The sequence below is a fragment of the Cynoglossus semilaevis genome, chromosome 13, assembly GCF_000523025.1.
Source record: "Cynoglossus semilaevis isolate Cse_v1.0 chromosome 13, Cse_v1.0, whole genome shotgun sequence".
NCBI classification, from domain to species: domain Eukaryota; kingdom Metazoa; phylum Chordata; class Actinopteri; order Pleuronectiformes; family Cynoglossidae; genus Cynoglossus; species Cynoglossus semilaevis.
The window spans coordinates 3,507,373-3,524,276 of NC_024319.1; the positions used below are offsets into that span (position 1 = coordinate 3,507,373).

The 16,904-nt window shown below is 45.0% G+C and overlaps 4 protein-coding genes across 4 annotated transcripts in view; 1 reads left to right on the forward strand and 3 right to left on the reverse strand.

Annotated features, from left to right (window-relative positions):
• Nucleotides 1-1,896: 1,896 nt before the first annotated feature.
• On the reverse strand, nt 1,897-5,705 carry tmem116 (transmembrane protein 116). Its single transcript, XM_008323002.3, has 11 exons — nt 5,439-5,705; nt 5,092-5,138; nt 4,897-4,960; nt 4,313-4,444; nt 3,270-3,374; nt 3,087-3,136; nt 2,920-3,003; nt 2,677-2,812; nt 2,445-2,589; nt 2,278-2,357; nt 1,897-2,155 (listed from the first exon to the last, which is right to left on the reverse strand). The coding sequence occupies exons 1-11, from the start codon at nt 5,517-5,519 to the stop codon at nt 1,982-1,984; spliced, it is 1,098 nt and encodes a 365-aa protein (XP_008321224.1). The 5' UTR covers nt 5,520-5,705; the 3' UTR covers nt 1,897-1,981.
• Nucleotides 5,706-6,213: 508 nt separating this feature from the next.
• LOC103388094 (zinc finger protein 250-like) lies at nt 6,214-12,186 on the reverse strand. Its single transcript, XM_008322962.3, has 8 exons — nt 12,101-12,186; nt 11,107-11,289; nt 9,842-10,554; nt 8,717-9,217; nt 8,361-8,435; nt 7,875-8,025; nt 6,840-7,515; nt 6,214-6,733 (listed from the first exon to the last, which is right to left on the reverse strand). The coding sequence occupies exons 2-7, from the start codon at nt 11,186-11,188 to the stop codon at nt 6,899-6,901; spliced, it is 2,139 nt and encodes a 712-aa protein (XP_008321184.1). The 5' UTR covers nt 11,189-11,289; nt 12,101-12,186; the 3' UTR covers nt 6,214-6,733; nt 6,840-6,898.
• A 365-nt stretch (nt 12,187-12,551) lies between these two features.
• On the reverse strand, nt 12,552-14,281 carry mrps12 (mitochondrial ribosomal protein S12). Its single transcript, XM_008322964.3, has 3 exons — nt 14,047-14,281; nt 13,704-13,754; nt 12,552-13,290 (listed from the first exon to the last, which is right to left on the reverse strand). Exons 2-3 carry the CDS (start codon nt 13,750-13,752, stop codon nt 12,908-12,910), a joined length of 432 nt encoding a protein of 143 aa, XP_008321186.1. The 5' UTR covers nt 13,753-13,754; nt 14,047-14,281; the 3' UTR covers nt 12,552-12,907.
• Nucleotides 14,282-15,769: 1,488 nt separating this feature from the next.
• The window catches only part of LOC103388124 (ectonucleotide pyrophosphatase/phosphodiesterase family member 7), a 3,158-nt gene continuing 2,023 nt past the window's right edge, over nt 15,770-16,904 (forward strand). Inside the window, exons 1-3 of the mRNA XM_025061478.1 lie at nt 15,770-16,027; nt 16,199-16,344; nt 16,418-16,903. Coding sequence (XP_024917246.1) covers nt 15,784-16,027; nt 16,199-16,344; nt 16,418-16,903 — 876 coding nt within the window. The 5' untranslated portion in view covers nt 15,770-15,783. The remainder of the gene's footprint in view (nt 16,028-16,198; nt 16,345-16,417; nt 16,904) is intronic.

The window sequence follows — 16,904 nt, forward strand, 5'->3', positions numbered from 1 at the left end:
CCCACCCCGACTCTACAATGCGCCCGTTTACAACGTGGAGCGGATGAAGAGGCCGCTGGAGGGAATGTCGAGCTGGCTCGGACCAATCAGTCACTCTGGGGTTCGGTGAGTAGGGCAGGTGGGGAGTGGGGGGGGGGCATGAATAGGGCTGAAGTCCAGGCTGGAATCACATACCTTCCTTCATAGGGATACCAAGAGGGAAATGTCCAGCCAGGCTTCCGTGGTCAGTAACCAAACATTATCAGATCGGTTGGAGGACAGTGGGTTTCTGTGATATCCAATCCTGAACTTTTGACCAATATCGGATCGATTCCGATCCCGAGTATCAGATGGAGCCTAGTCTAGTTTGTACAGGTTGAAGGTGAAGTGGAGTCAGAGCAAAGCATCAGAAGCAAAAAAAAAAAAAAGAGAGCTGAGAAGTAAATGTTTGTTTGTTTGTCAGAGTGACACTGGGAGACGGACGGCAGTTCCTTGTCCATAAAGGAGACGGATACGGAATATCCTCTCAGACTGTCGTGACTGACGCCCGGCACATGAGTCGAAACTGGGAGGTGAGTTTTTTTTTCCAGAGCCTCCGTCCTGAAGACTTGGTCAGCTGTAGTCTCTGACGTCACGTTCACGTCCTCATACGACTGCAGGACAAACTTTTTTTTTTTTGTATTTTCTAAAGTTCAGGACGTTGATCCAAAGTCATGTTTTTTCAGCCCGTCGCCAGCAGAGATTTCCAGGGAACAAAGACAGTTTCTGATTTTGTGCGTGAGGGCGGGCCAGACTACAACCTGCTGCTGGACAACTGTCACCTGGGCTCCAGAAGAATGATGAACCAGTGAGGAGGAGACACGTGATCTGCAGATCAGCAGGGGGCACCGCTGTGCAGCTTCGCTCTGATTTGTATGTCTCGTGATCACATGTAAACAAAAAACAACGTTTAATTAAACTGACACTGAATCACTGAGTGTCTCTGTCCGTGTCCACACCGTGTCCCCACAGGATTCTGGGAATTTTAGTCAACGTGTTTTTATCTTGCCGCTGTTTGTTTGTGGACATGAACAAACGTCAAAGGGTTTAATGAATCGTGATGAAGCCCCAGAATGTGATTATGTCACTGTCGGCCGGGGGTCAAAGGTTACGTAACTCACATAACAAACAAGGAGGGGGAGAGGGAGAGGGAGACTCTCTCCCCTCCCTCACTCCATCACGCTGGTTTTTATTCCCTGCACCACCTGAAAGTATTTGTCTCTCCCAGTTTGACCAGTGACCAGTTTGACCAGTGACCAGTTTGACCAGTGACCACCTTTACGAGCAGTACCAGCAGTAGGACCAAGTTCAGATCTAGCAGCACAGACCTTCACTGTTCAGATGAGACCAGTTTATTAATGACACCCTGTACAATGAAGAAGTACTACAACTAGAACACACACACACACACAGAGTAGGTGAAAATACATCACAGCTGCACTAAACCTATATCTATTCATACTGCTTTCTGTCCATAGTTTGAGAACCACAGGACCAAGTCCGGGTCTCAGCTAAGCTTCCTTCGCAGCTAATTCTTAGGTATTTTGCATTAAAATGTTGTCACAGATAGTGACAGATGACAGTGCAGTTCACAGACTAACCAGCAGGGGTCCCATGAGCAGTGAGTGGTGAAATCTTTCTTTTTCCAAATCTTTTTTTCTCTTCCTGTCTTCCTTCCCTTTTCCTGAGAGCCATTCACCATCATCCTGCTGTTCCTACAAAATCAGAGCGCCACCATCTGTTTGTAATCTGAGTTTACACACAAGGCCAGTGAGGGGTTTAAACCTCCGAGCAAAGAAAGCCAACGTTTCAGTTAAACTGAAAGAAATAACAAAAAGATTTTCATAAAAGAAGTTGTTGATTTTTTTCAAACAGGGGTCTGTGGGCATCAGCCCCTGCTGGACAGCAGTGGCACTGCAGCCATTTCAGAGAGGAGGGTCCATCGCCCTCTGCAGGCTAGGCTTCAGCTCAGAGCCCTGTAGCTCCTCTTCTGCGGTTGGTTCTTCTGTGACGACAGCAGAGGTGTCTGAGTGTCCATGTCTCTGCACAGCGCCGCCCTGCTGGTGTGGCGGAGACACAGGTGAGTCCAGCAGTAGACCAGAGAGTTGAGGAAACCATGAGAGACCGAGGTCAAAGTCTGAGGACAGGCGTTAAAAAAAAAAAAAAAAAAGATGGATGAACGATTTTTTTTCTAACACTTTTAGTGTTTAGTTTTACTAAACATTTTACTTTAAAAACATGACAAGTCACATGACTCACCTGAAACATGTAGAGGGCGACGCCCACTTTTCCCTGATTCAGTGTGGGATTCAGCACATCCAGGAACGTTAATGCTGCCACTGTGCACACACACACACACACACACACACAGAGTTAACTCACAGACTGACAGCCAATCACAGAGCTGCTGTGAGGACAGCACTGACCTGGTCCCCAGCAGAAGACAAAGATCAGAGGGTAGAGAAGCATTCTCCAGCCAATCACACGCAGCCATGCCCTCTGCTCAGTGCCCATGTAGCCTGCTGATGTCACCAGCCGCCGCTGGAGACGCCACGCCTTCACTGCCAACACCTGTCCAGGCGAGGAGGACAGACTTTGTACTCGGTCCTTAAAGTAAATTGTCAAACGACCTGCAGCATCACACGTGTCAGAACTCACCGTGACTCCGCCCACAGTCAGGACAAAGGTGATGCAGAAGGTGCTGATTGCATAGATGTGCAGCAGACGGCAGCTTCTGATTGGCTGCTGCTGTTCTGATGTCAGAAACAGAGCTCCAGTCTCCATCAGCAGACACCTGCATCAGTGAGGTCAGTGAATGCACCGTGATGATAGAAGAAAGACAAGACGGGTCAGTGAACGCACCGTTAGAGTAATGTTTTTCAGCGTGGTCAGTGAACGCACCTGTTTGGCTGAGTGAAGTTGGCCTGACAATGTCTGATGTTTCCATAGATGAGGACAGGAGACACGAGCAGCAGAGGAGTCATTCTAGAAACAGGTGCAGAAACAACAAGGCTGTGGAGACGGCTTCTGACACAAACCTTGAAATCCCAGAGTGTCAGTGAACTCACCCTGAGAGCACGGCGGTGGTTCTTCCTGCTGTGCTCACTCTGTTAGAAAACTGAGGACATCACACACACACACACACACACACACACACACTTTAATCTCCTACAAGGACCTAAATCTGACAGAAGCATCAATGTTTGGAGCGCCCCCTGCTGTTACAAAGACCAAGCGCTGCCTTTACTCACCTGTACAGAGTAACCATAGAAACAGCTTTTCAGCTTCTCTGTGATGCCACTGTAGAGGCTCCAGGTGTAGTTGAGGGTAAAAAAGAAAGCTGCCATATAGAAGGCCTGAAAACACACACACACACACACACACACACTGGATTATTGTATGTAGGTTTGTGTGACGTTCATTGACGCTCATCAGTGGTGGTGTGTGTGTGTGTGTGTGTGTGTGTGTGTGTGTGTGTATCTGTGTGTTCCCCAACAAAGGGAGAAGGTCAGGAATGTTGGCTGGAATGTCAACAAACATATTTTACACTAACAACATTAAAAAAGTGGAATGTGCACAGAAACATATTGACAACATTAAAAAAGTGGAATGTGCACAGGGTCAGAGGTCATCAGCTGAGTCTGGGGTCTCCATGTTTGGACCACCTGCTGCTTCATCAACTTCATCTGATTCTTAGCTTTCAGCTATCATTACCTTAATGCTAACTTTCAGGTCATCTTTCGAAAACAGCATCACAAGTAGCACCTGAATTTTCCCTTTATCGCACACATACACACACCCACCCACACACACATACACACACCCACAGACACACACACACAGTTTGTTCCTCAGGAAGTTTAAAGTTTCCAATTGGGCGGTTGCCATGTGAGAACAGGTGACGGTTCCTGATTCTGAATATTGAGGGGAAAGTCCTCGACCTCAAACAAATGAGGAGGAAAAAAACTGCAAACTTTCCCTTTTGAAAATGAAATATCACAGCAGATGTATTCATCTGCAGCTGAACTAACAAGTAACAGGGAACAGAGAAGTGATGACGTGGACAGATGTGGATCTTTAGAATAAAGGAACAGATGCACCACACACAGACCAAAGTCCATAGAGAAAATGAGTGATTTTAGCTGCACACGCACCAACACAGCAGTGGATCAACAACTGCTGCATCTCTGTGGAGGAAATCACTGACTTTCTCCAGGAGGTTTGGTTTGGAATAACGTTTCAGAATCTGTACACGATCATGATCATGATCTGTGTGTGTGTGTGTGTGTGTTACCTGCTCCAGTGTTCGCATGTTGTAGCAGTGTGTGCTCATGCTGCCCCTGTTCTCGAAAAAGATGGCTGCTCCTAACAGCCAGCAGAAGGCGAGCAGGAAGTCGGACACACACAGGAGTAGCAATGGTTGCATCTGCAAACGACACGGATGACATCATCACCATAACATGAAACATAACCTTAACGTCTTTACATCACGTCGGAGCCAAAGAAACATTTAACAACAACCACAGGATGGCAGCACTGGGCCAGCAGCTCCTGTCGCCGTGAGTTAAAAAAGTGTGAAAATTGCAGCATGGGGCAAAATATCTACAGTACAAGTAGAGTGAACCAAAATACAACATAAATACTGTTGTTTTTTTCCTCAGTTTTATAATAACAATTGAATGAAATCATTGCAGAGAACAAAAATAAATCAAAACATTTGTTAAACATGTGTAATAACAGAGAGTGATGTTGATGAGTGTGATGTCACAGTCAAACACAGAAATGAAGAGTGAACAGTACTCACACACACACACACACACACACAGTCTAAGACAGGTTTCATTTCTCAGGAACAAAAGAGCAAAGTGAGAATCAAACCTCAGGTTTGCGGCCCAGTCTCTGTGACATCACAAAGCTGATGATTAAACCGGAACCGACAACACTGTGGATGAGAGACAGGTCAACATTAGGGACACGTGATGATGTCAGGACCAATGGGAGCCTTTACCAAAACAGGAACACAGTGTGACAGAGCAGTGATGATGACAGCAGTGTTGTGTGGTGACCTCTGACCTGAGCAGGGCCAGGAGCAGCTGAAGGTACCTGACGCCCTCTTTCACCTGCAGAGACAACAACCGCAATGTCACAAAGAGTGTTTGTAGATTCATTTGGTTTTTGGCCAAATATTAATAAAATAATTTTAAAAAATCTAAATTTTTAAAATCTAAATAATATGAATTATTTTTATCAAACTGGCAAATTAAAAAAAAAATTTATAGCCAACTGTTTTTCAAAGCTGCTCAAGACGACGACACAAAACACACAAAAAAAAAATGTAAGAAAAAAACAAAACAAAAACACTCTGGACAAAGATAAAAGATGAGGTGAAAAGAGTGTGTGTGTGTGTGTGTGTATCTGACCTTATTCCAGTCCAGAGTTTCTGTCATATTTTTCTTTGAGCTGTTGCCAAGAACGTCCTGTAGAGGGAGTAGCGTCCACATGTTGGAAGAGTAAGATTCAAAACCCTGTGAAGGAGGAGAGAGGAGACGACGGTTCTCAAACTGAGTGCTCGCTGTGCTCACTCTGTTTTATCCTACAGCTCAACAAGAGGCGGGGCTTCAGCGTTCTGACCACGCCCACTGAGAGAGCCTCTGTCTGTTAGGGATGAAGCCAGTGGATCTACTGCCACCCTTAGGACGAATATATGTATACATTATAAATACGTACCTATTTGTTTATGTTCTGTACATTGAAAGAACAGAAAGACAACAGCAGGTAGATTAGCATATGTTTCACACCTGTTTTTATTTGTGAAAATATTTTTTGAAAAAAAAAAATCTCCTCAAATCTTTGTTTCAAAGAGTTGATGGATTTCACTCATTTCTGTTCATCTACATTTCGTTGTAGAACCGTCGAGTCGAATCGAAGCCTCAGTGAAGTCGTTGTCGTCAACAACATGAATTAGTCTACAGTCCAGAACAATCCATTTGACAAAAAGTTTCAGTCAGCTCGTCTCAGACTTACCTACCACTCAGTGAGGCTGGACAGACGGAAAACAAAACGCTGACCTCAAGTGGAAGCCCCAGCAAATGCATGCTGGGATAAGGTTGAGATGGGATGGAAATTCCAGGTGCTTTGTGAAACAAAGAAGTTCTATATATATATATATAATATATAATTATCAATATAATGCTATTTTTTTTACACAGCTCACACCTCGTCAGCATATCGACTGGCCGAACATTTATTTTTTTAAAGACTTCCATGGTTGAGCAGAGACGAGGTCAATCAGAAGAACGTTTCTGCTTCATCATTTATTCCAGTCAGGATCCTGAGCTAACAAGGCTCATTAGCACCCTCACAGGTAACATGGCGTTACTACAGGAGTCACGTTTCACAGTCAATGAGATCAAAGTTGGACAGAATTCCAGGGAATACAGGTAAATAAATCTCTCTTTGCCTCTTCAGCGCCACCAACAGGGTGAATAACCCTTTCAAACCTCTCGCCATCTTTGCAGCGACATCTGCAGGCTCACTTTGGTAACAAGCATCATCAACTCTCTTTTGGAAGACCACTGTCTGTGTGCTGCCAGCAGGGGGCGGTGTTCTGAGACACTGCCCCCACGTGGTTTGATTTTAGTTTTTGAAGAATTCTCTGAAGGATGTTGACAGCTGCGTTCCTGAAAACTCCTCAGGGTGACTTTAATAAGTCGCTCTGAAAAAACAAAAAACAAACAAAAAAAATCAATGTCATGTTGATGTTGAAGCTCATCTTCAGACTAGTTCTGTCTAAGCACATAAGACTTGGACTCTTCACTGACCTGCGATTTTGCTCCCAAAGGTTTATGAATTTTCCCAGAACTGGAATGCTTTACAGCCACTAGGTGGCATCCGACGTGGCTGACATGTCCTTTGCTCCTCCCAGTAGAAGCATGCTGGTGATCTCGTGGTCCTTCATGTGGTCACGGAACTGTCTGGCGCCGCTCAGGTTCTTTTTGCAGATCTCGCAGTAGTAGCGCTTGGCGTCATGCTGGTGGGCGTGGTAGGTGAGTTCATGGGCGGTCCTAAAGCTCTTGCTGCAGAGCGGACACTGGAAGCGAACTGCAGAGTGCGTGGACTCGTGTTTCTTGAGGACGCTCTGCTGTTTAAAGGTCTTCTGGCAGATTGTGCACTGGTACGGCCGCACGCCCGTGTGCACGCGCTTGTGACGACGCAGTGCGCTAGAGAAGGTGAAGCTGCGGCCGCAGTCGCCGCACGTGAACGGCTTCTCGCCCGTGTGGATTCTCATGTGCTCCCTCAGGTGAACGTGCTGCGTGAAGCTCTTCCCACAGGTGCTGCACTGGAACGGTCGTTCTCCTGAGTGGATCCTCAGGTGGTTCTTCAGGGCAGAGTCCTTGAAGCAGTCGCGGCCACAGACAGGGCAGCAGAACCTCTTCTTAGCGCCACTGACGCCGCCTGCCGCCGGCGTCGTCGTCGTCTGCACGACCACAGCTGGTCCTGTCAGACAGAAAGACATCAACTTCAACAAAAACAAGTCTAACTTCACACACACTCAAGTCTAGGGGGATTTTAACTACATGTTTAAAAATGTTTAAAAATTAAATTACTGACACAAAGGGAGTTTTGCTTTAAAAATGTTTAAATTACTGACACAAAGGGAGTTTTGACCGCGCTTTGAGCGCCACCTGCTGCTAAAACAAGCCCATGAAGGATCTATATGAGTAGAAAGTGCACCAAAAAAATGGATAAACCACATCGGTGTCTGTGAGCTTAAATCACTGATTTTCTCTATGAGGATTGGTCCAGGCAGATGGAGACGTCACAGTGTCATTGGTAAAATCGATGAAAGAACAAACCAGTGGTTGTTTGTTTCCACTCTTCTTCTTCTCCGTCTGAGTTGATCAGACCTCCAGCTTCTCCTTCATCTCTTTCCACCTTGATCTTCTTCTTTGGTACTGACTGGTCCTGGTCAACACTTTTGGTTTCTCTGGATGAATCTCCTCTGTCCTGTGGGGTCAGAGGGCAGAAACACAGAGAAGAACCAGAATTCTTCAGCATTATTAGGTTTTTATTATACGTTAATTCATCAAATAAACACCTGGAGTGTTGTTAATAAACTGACTCATTTGGCAGAAACACCGTGGCGTTGAAAGTGTTCGAGGATGAGTGACATCTGGTGGTAGGACTACAGTACTACCAGACTCTTGGAAGAATCATTTTGTATTCGTTTGTTATTGTGAAGAACCAAAGTAAGGAAGAGATTTGGCTGGTGACAATGCAGGGCGCCACCTGCTGCCAGGGAGTGGAGACCATTATTTTCCAATTACAAAACTTTTTCTTACCTGTTCATTTCTACCGCTCTCCCCCTCCACCTTCACATCATCCACCTTTACTGTCTGAATGTTGAACCAGAATTCCTGAAACAAAAGAAAAAAATTATGTTGATGTCAACTCTGGGAGGCACTGGTGCCCCCAAGAGATCAGGAGGAGGATGACAGTCTCCACTGCACTGGCTTTTTATTATTATCATCATCATTATGATAAACGAGTCGATGCTGTAGTCACTGTACGTACTTCAGGCACTCACTGAGCTCTTCCTGTTCTTCACCTAGACCTTAGTTCTGGTCTCCACTGTCCTAAACCTCAGCCTTTCCTTTGGTCCTTCTTCCTAGTACAGGACACAGTGTAGAGGCCTCACCTGGTCAGCAGGGGGAGCGATGAGCCCATCCCTGACGTGGGTGCTCATGTGCTGTCGGAGCTGACAGGGTTTCAGGAAGGTCCTGGAGCAGATGCTGCAGCAGTGACGTTTGTTGTGGTACTTCTGGTGTGCTCTGAGTTTGACTGTAGTGCTGAACGTCTTGTCACACACCGAACAGTGAGGTGGTAGCTGATCCTCCTCTGCCGACGCCGGGGATTTTTTGCCGTTGGCTCTGGCCGGGCCCTCTCGGGTGTGGACCTCCTGGTGCTTCTTCAGAACCTTCCGTGTGGTGAAGCGGTTCTTGCAGATGTCGCACTGGTACGGTCTCTCCCCGGTGTGGGACCTGAGGTGGACTCTCAAGTGAGTGGCTCTACTGAAAAGACGGCCGCAGATGTGGCAGGTGCGCCGCAGCACCCTCTGGTGGAGCTGCTCGTGCTGCTGCAGCTTCTCAGCACTGGGGAAGTGTTGATGACACAGGAGGCAGCAGTACGGAGTTTCACCCTGAAGACAATCGTTTGAGTCGCCGTCATTTATCAGGCTGACAGACAACAACATAAAACAGGTCTGATTTCTCAGCTCCCTAATTCCTGTCACACAATCCACATTGATGCACACTTCCCTGTCCAGTAGGTGGCAGTAATGCACCTAAAGGTCCTTGACAAGCAGAAAAAGATGAACAGGAGGTGAAGGGTTTTTTTTTTAACATCAGCTTGAATGACATCATGGTTGTGAAAATTGTTCAATAAAGATTTTTCTTATCTCTGAAGTACTGCAAGTCAACAGTGTGCACTCGATGTAAAACTTTTTAAAGCTTTTAGCAAAGACACCAGAGCTAACATTAGCTACAGCAGTCCTGGTACAGTCAAACGTATAGCCTGCCTTTTATAGAGCAGGTGAGAGGGTTCAAAGCCAGAAGTCTTCAAGTCTTCAACAGCTAAAAGTAAACTGTGACTTTGAACTAATCTGTGTTTGTAGTAGATATAGATAAGTTAAATATTTTTGTTCTTTGACTTCACCTGAATCTGGACACATTTTAAATCCTGTTACACAGCTAACTCAAAACCTGTGGCCAGCAGATGTCACCGATGACGGCGTTATTAATGACATCACTGGTGGCAGACTCACCCTCCTGGCTGCCTCCTCATTGTTCCCCTCCTCCTCCTCCTGCTGGTGCTTCTCCAGGTGTTTCTTCAGCAACCCTGGACGGTTGAAGCTTTTGCCACACAGAGTGCAGGGGTGTGGTTTGATTCCGGTGTGGATCCTGACATGGTCCCTGAAGGACGAGGGCGTGGAGAAGACCTTGTCACAGAGTGCACACGACAGCGGTTTGGTCTCCTGGTGGGTGTGTTGGTGGTCACTGAGGCCCGATCTGGAGGCGAAGCGTTTGGGGCAGATCATGCAGGAGAACGGTCGCTCGCCCGTGTGCCTGCGCTCGTGCTGCACCAGGTAACGGCGCTGGAAGAAGCCCCGCCCACAGACACCACAGCGGTGGGGCTTCTCTGTGCCATGGGTGAGGCGATGGCGCCTCAAGCATCCCTGCTGAGCAAATCTGACGCCGCAGTCCGGGCAGGAGTACGGCTTCTCCCCGGTGTGGACGCGCTGGTGCACCACCATATTTACCCTCTTGGTGAAACGTTTCCCACACACAGGACACACGTGGCGTTTTTCAGCCCCATGCACGGACATGTGGTCAGCCAGCCGTGACGGACAGGAGAACACCCGCTCGCACTGGGGGCAGTGGTGACGGGGTTCGGAGCGTCGACGGTGGCGCTTCCTCTTTGCTGGAGCCTCGTGCGGTGGTGTCAGTGACGCGTGGACGTTATGATCAGACCCCTCATCTGCAGAAGTGAGATGAACATTAACGTCACAGAACCAGGAGGAGAGACAAAGCAGTTTCCTGATGTACAGCTGCTATTTAGTCACCAACAATTCACCTGTTGAATTTATCCTTCACATCATGATGTTTAAACTTCCTCATAAGAGTGAAACTGATTTTTAAAAAATCTACGCTACCAACTTTACACACGTGGCTATGTGGACAAATTTGTTCCTACGTCCTGGTCAAACAGACGGTTGGGGTGAAACAGGAGGGAGAGATGTTAAAGAAGAAGAGGAAGAGGCCAGAGAGGAGGGGGGGTTCATTTATAATACATTTATTATCATTAAATATTATTCATAAACATTGTTGGTAATAATGGTGAACAAAGAGCAGTATTTTCAGAATTCAAAATACTGTTAGTTAATAATGTTTCATGTTTCAATGGTATAATAAATATTCCTGTTTATATTGTTTCAGTATTATCTGTGTCAGTCAGCAATATTTTAACACTTAGGTTTTATTGATTGTGCAAAAAAAAAAAAAAAACAAAGAAAAAAAAACTTGTCTCAACCCTGAATCTGGATCTGAAAGCTGCTGACTGTCTCCACCGTCTCCATCTTCTTCATCTTCTCCATCTTCTTCGTCTTCTCCATCTTCTTCTTCTTCTTCTGCTCCTGCTTAACTTTTAATCACCACCTTCACCTCCTCATCATACCCTCCTCCTACAGGTGAATATTCTTCTTCCTCCAGGGCTCTAGTAGAAAATCAGGAAAGAGAAGCCTCCTTTTTTTCACATTTTTTTTATTTTCTGCTCTCATATCTGATCTGGAAATCATCAAAATTTTGTAACTGTTGGGTTTTTTAACTCATGGAAAATGCAGATCAGTGTTGTTGTTTTTTTAACTTCCAAACATGGTCATAAAAATGACAGAGAATCACAAACAGGGAGCGGTTGCATCTTTAAAAAAAATGCTACATTGGAATAATTAACGTAGTGAATTTAAAAAATAAGCACGTCAACTGTTAGCTGAAGCTAAAGGTGAGCTTCTTAGCACTGTGACGTTGATAAATTAAGATTACCTTTAACCTCGAAACATAGTGAAAAACGTTGGTACTGGTAACAGAAGTGACGCTAACTTCTGACCCACTGACAACATCGATGATACGGCTACCTGCTGCTGTTTAAATGCAGCATACCCGGGGCAAAGCAATAGCTACTGAAGCTAAAGGTTAGCCTTTAAGTACACTGATACTGTTAAATAATGCATGTATGTCAGCTGTCTGTCAGTCCACCAAGAACGTTAAACACGCTGAGAATGTAAGATAAAACAGACGACGTGTTTGCTACATGTTAGACAAGGCGGTATCTGCTGAGGTTGTGCTTTAGTTAAGTCTCTGTTGACGATGTTGGCTTAGCTTAGCTTAGCTGCGATGTTGCCGTCTTTCACGAGCAAAGAACAGTTTGTTTTTTTCTGTCTCATCCCAAAAATGTTACATTGTCTCCGTTGTGTTGATATGGAAAGACAGATAAACTCAGTCCAGTGGAGAAAAACAAACAAACTTACTCTGACAACGAAGAACTTCGGCTTTTCATCTTCCTGCAAGATTTTGACGCTATTAAGCGTCCAGCACTTTGACCTCAGCAGCGCCGCCTCCAGATTGGAGGACCCGTCAAATCAATATTTTGGCTCCGATTTGTGCAGAACAAATAAGGCATAAATAACGACAATATCAAATCAATATTGTGGCTTCGAACAAATAAGGCATAAATAACGACAATCAATTTATACAGAAAGATGCAGGAGGAAGTTCAAAACATAAATAGTTGTTCTTCATTCGAAATGTATTCGAAGTATCACATTAGTTTTCACTAAAAAAGTTTCCATGTCATCATGTCTGAAAATATTACAACAGGAAACTGTTACGTTTGTTAACCACTCTGTCTGCCACACCAAAGACTGGATGGAAGGATAAAATTATATTTCATCAGTGAAATATAGAAACAGACTTCACACATTTTTATTAGTTGAGTCTTTAATAAACAAAGCATCACTTCTCCTGTTTTCAGGACAGCCTCTGTCCGCGACCATATTGACAGTAGGGGGCGCCTGCTGTTGTGTAATGTCTACATACAACCACTGAAGCCAAAAAAATGCCTTTCAAAATAAAGGCATTGTTTAAAGTGAGCTCTATTCACAAATATTTATTGTTTAAACAGCAGCAACTTGTCTCAAAGTCCAGAACAACAATTGAGATCCTATGATGAAAGCCAAAATATCACAGCAGGTTCGCAGTCTCTCTGGGATGTCTTCATTTTTATAAAAAAAGTCAAAATTATATTTTCAACAGTCCCTGCTGTGCCATCATCCCCCCTACTGTTTCTTCTTCACCACGTGTGCACAGTCGTATTTTCCTCTCACCACCGTCAGCTTGACACCAGGCAGGTCCTGAGTGCGCCCCCCCTCGACCAGCACCACATTATGCTCTTGCAGGTTGTGTCCCTCCCCAGGAATGTACACTATTGCCTCCTTGCCATTGGACAGACGCACACGGGCGCACTTCCTGTTGGCTGAGTTGGGCTTCTTGGGTTTCCGGATCATTGTCTTCAGGATCACAGCTTTGAGCTGTGGGCGGCCGAACGTTGCTCCCAAGGCTTTGGGCGGAGATTTAGGTTTTCCCAGCCGGTGCATTTGATTCAACGTGGCCATGGTTCTGGAGAGAAGGGGCCGTGTCCACACAGAGGCATGATGGGAAACTGAGGAGAGAAAACCAAATCTTTTAAAATGACCACAACCTTAACTCTTATCATTTCTAACATTCAAGTAAGTATTTAAAAATGTGTATTTTATCAGCTCCTATGTTGACAAAGAGGCCAGCGGTCAGTAAAGACACGACTGGCCGCAGCAACAATATGGAACTTTCTTTGTGTGTGTTCAAAAAACACAAAGTAAAAATAATAATAATAATCGAAGATGTCATCGTTGCTTCCTCCATCACTGCTTCCACCAATCGTCTGAGGTGCTTGTCATGTGATCATGACTACTGAGGTCATTTCTTCTTATTACAAGACTAACAGAACCGCTTCATCTGTGAGATTCTGACTGAAACATCAGTCTGTGATATTAGAGCTAGTTCCAAATCAGTGGAGTTTGGGATGTGACAACTGACCTTGGGAGATTGACGTCAGCAGTGGCTTCAGGCTCCACACCGACAACATCCCTGAAACACAAGAGTGAAGAATTAAACACGTTTGACCCCTTTTTTTATTTTGTCACCGTGCGAGCACTAATGTACGACTTTATTCAGGTACGTATTTCCAGAGGTAATATTATTACTGCCGAATTAAACACGGATATCTGTTGGACTTTAACATGAGGCCACAAGATTCCAGTGAGCTCATGCAAAGCTAGTAGTGAAAAATAAAAGTAAAATTTGAGATTATACACAGTAAATTCTTAATTCCAGCGTTTTACGTTCATATAAACGTTATATTAGTGCAAATGGTACTAACCGCTAAAGCTAAGAGACAGCGCAGAGGTGACGCTTTTTAAAGCCACAAACTTCTTAGTGACGAGACAACTCCGAGGGAGACCCGCGACAACAGACGAGAATTAACAATAAACAGATTTTTATGTAAAGTTTAAGAACGCAGTCAAATAAAAGAAACACGTAACCAAGCACGTTCACACAAGAACAGACAGACAGTGACCTATTTCAACCGGAAATACACCACGGACGATGGAGGTGTTTCCGGGTTGCGTTCTATAAAACAAGAGTCGCATCTTATTTTTTAAATAGTATTTCTATTGAAACGTCTATTTAACCTTCAAATATAATATTCATTTTGAAATAATATTTAAAAATAAATAGGAATATCTAGACTATTATGTTTGTCCCTGAGGGATGAACCGTCTGATACTGAATACAGATGTATTCTCGGAGCTCACACACACTGCACGTCACCCAATTATCAAGTACACAAAGAATACTCGTAGTGGTATTGGTTAATTATTATCAAGTACACAAATAAGAATACTCGTAGTGGTATTGGTTAATAACAATCATCATCAGGACAACGCATTTTAAACGAAAATACACATATAGTATATTTGGAACATTGGTTAACTTATTAATTTTATATCTTACATTAGTAAACTATATACAACACAGGTATATTTTTTTTTAAATGAAAAACAACAAAGCAGCTCAAACAACAGTCATCACATTTTTTTTATATTTAATTTTTTTATGGTTCCACCCTGTATGTATCATGTCAAATATGGTGTATAATAAATATAAAATATTAACAGTGATCAGTGCATCATGCCATTTACATCATCGAGGTCAAGGTCAAATGTTTAACTCCACTGTCACGCACACACTGTGTGTGTGTGTGTGTGTTTGTGGTTCAATGATTAATTACAACAATGTAATGATTTGACAACAGCATATTTATAATTAATCAGATAAAGGAGAGAAACATTGGTTCAGAGCAGAGTTTGATCTTTGACTTGGACTATCATTGGGTGAGTGTGTGTGTGTGTGTGTGTGTGTGTGTGAGATTCCATATCATGTTGCAATAACCACTCTCCTGAATTTGCATCTCTGACATCCTCAAACAGTCCCATCAGTACCTGGATCTCGGGGGCTGTATCAGTAAAGTACTTGTTCCACCTGGTACTTTAAAGGTCCTTCAACAACAACAGTTTTTCTAAGGTTTTCTACGTGTGATGACACAACCTGAAGAATATGCCAGCGCTCCTGAAACTGTTGCTCAGGTTCACTGAGGTTTATCAGCTCATTGATTAAAGGCTATCACTTCAGTCGAAGGTTTCCGTCCTTCACTGGGATCAGCAGATCTGTATCAGAAAATGCTGGTTACACATCAACCTGGCAACAGGTAAGAGTGTGTGTGTGTGTGAGTGTTCAGGTCGGCAGCTTCAGTCTGGACCAGGATGAAGATGCTGCAACAGCTCGTACTGCTCTCCGCAGCGGCGTGCGTCGCTGCCAAGACTCTGAGCAACTCCATCGACAGGAACAAACTGCTGCTGATCTCATTTGATGGTTTTAGGTGGGACTACGACCAAGATGTGGATACCCCCAACCTGGACCAGCTGGTGGTGGACGGCGTCAAGGCCAAGTACCTCACCCCCCCAATGCTGACCATGACTTCACCATCTCACTTCACCACAATCACAGGTAACAAATACCAACACCACAGGAGTCGGCAGCTTCAGTCTGGACCAGGATGAAGATGCTGCAACAGCTCGTACTGCTCTCCGCAGCGGCGTGCGTCGCTGCCAAGACTCTGAGCAACTCCATCGACAGGAACAAACTGCTGCTGATCTCATTTGATGGTTTTAGGTGGGACTACGACCAAGATGTGGATACCCCCAACCTGGACCAGCTGGTGGTGGACGGCGTCAAGGCCAAGTACCTCACCCCCCCAATGCTGACCATGACTTCACCATCTCACTTCACCACAATCACAGGTAACAAATACCAACACCACAGGAACAGAATACTGAAGTTTGTAGTGCACTCACGTTTCTACACCAAAGTCCATAGAGAAAACCAGTGATTTTAGCTCACAGACCAAAGTCCACAGAGAGAATCATGACGTAGGATCGTTGTGATTGTAATCAGAGTTTTCTGTGCCTCAGGCCGGTGGGTTGAGGACCATGAGGTGGTTCACAACATGATGTACGACACAGAGACCAACCTGAAAGTTCCACACAAAACAACTCTGACAAAGTCGGAGTGGTGGGACAACGGAACTCTGCCCTTATGGATCACAGCACAGGACCAGGTGAGTCACTGGCTGTGAAACCACTGTCATAGGAATCATCCAGTCAGCTGAACTAAGATTCTTTGTGTTCCAGGGTTTGAAAACTGCTTCCTTCTTTTTCCCTGGAGGGGGCGCCAACTACAGCGGTCAGGCAGTCAACAGAGTCGTGGTGCAGAACTCCGGCCATCCAGACGACAACGAGACAGAGTGGATTCAAAACATTGACAAGGTGATGAGCTGGTTCTCAGAGGAGGACTTTGACTTTGTGGCACTGTACTACGGTGAGCCGGACAACGTGGGCCACGCCAAGGGTCCAAATCATCCGGACAGGAAGAAAATCATCCAGCAAATCGACCGTACCATTGGCTACCTCAGGAGGGCCATTCAACAACACGGCCTGACCAACAGCCTGAACGTCATCATTACCTCTGACCACGGCATGACCACCATCAAGAAGAGACCCATGGTGGACGAGATCATCCTTAACAAATACCTGAACCTAATAACGCTCAACAGCTTTGAGATCCTGGACTATGGCGGCTTCGGCATTCTGAAACCACGGCCAGGGAAGGAGCAGGAGG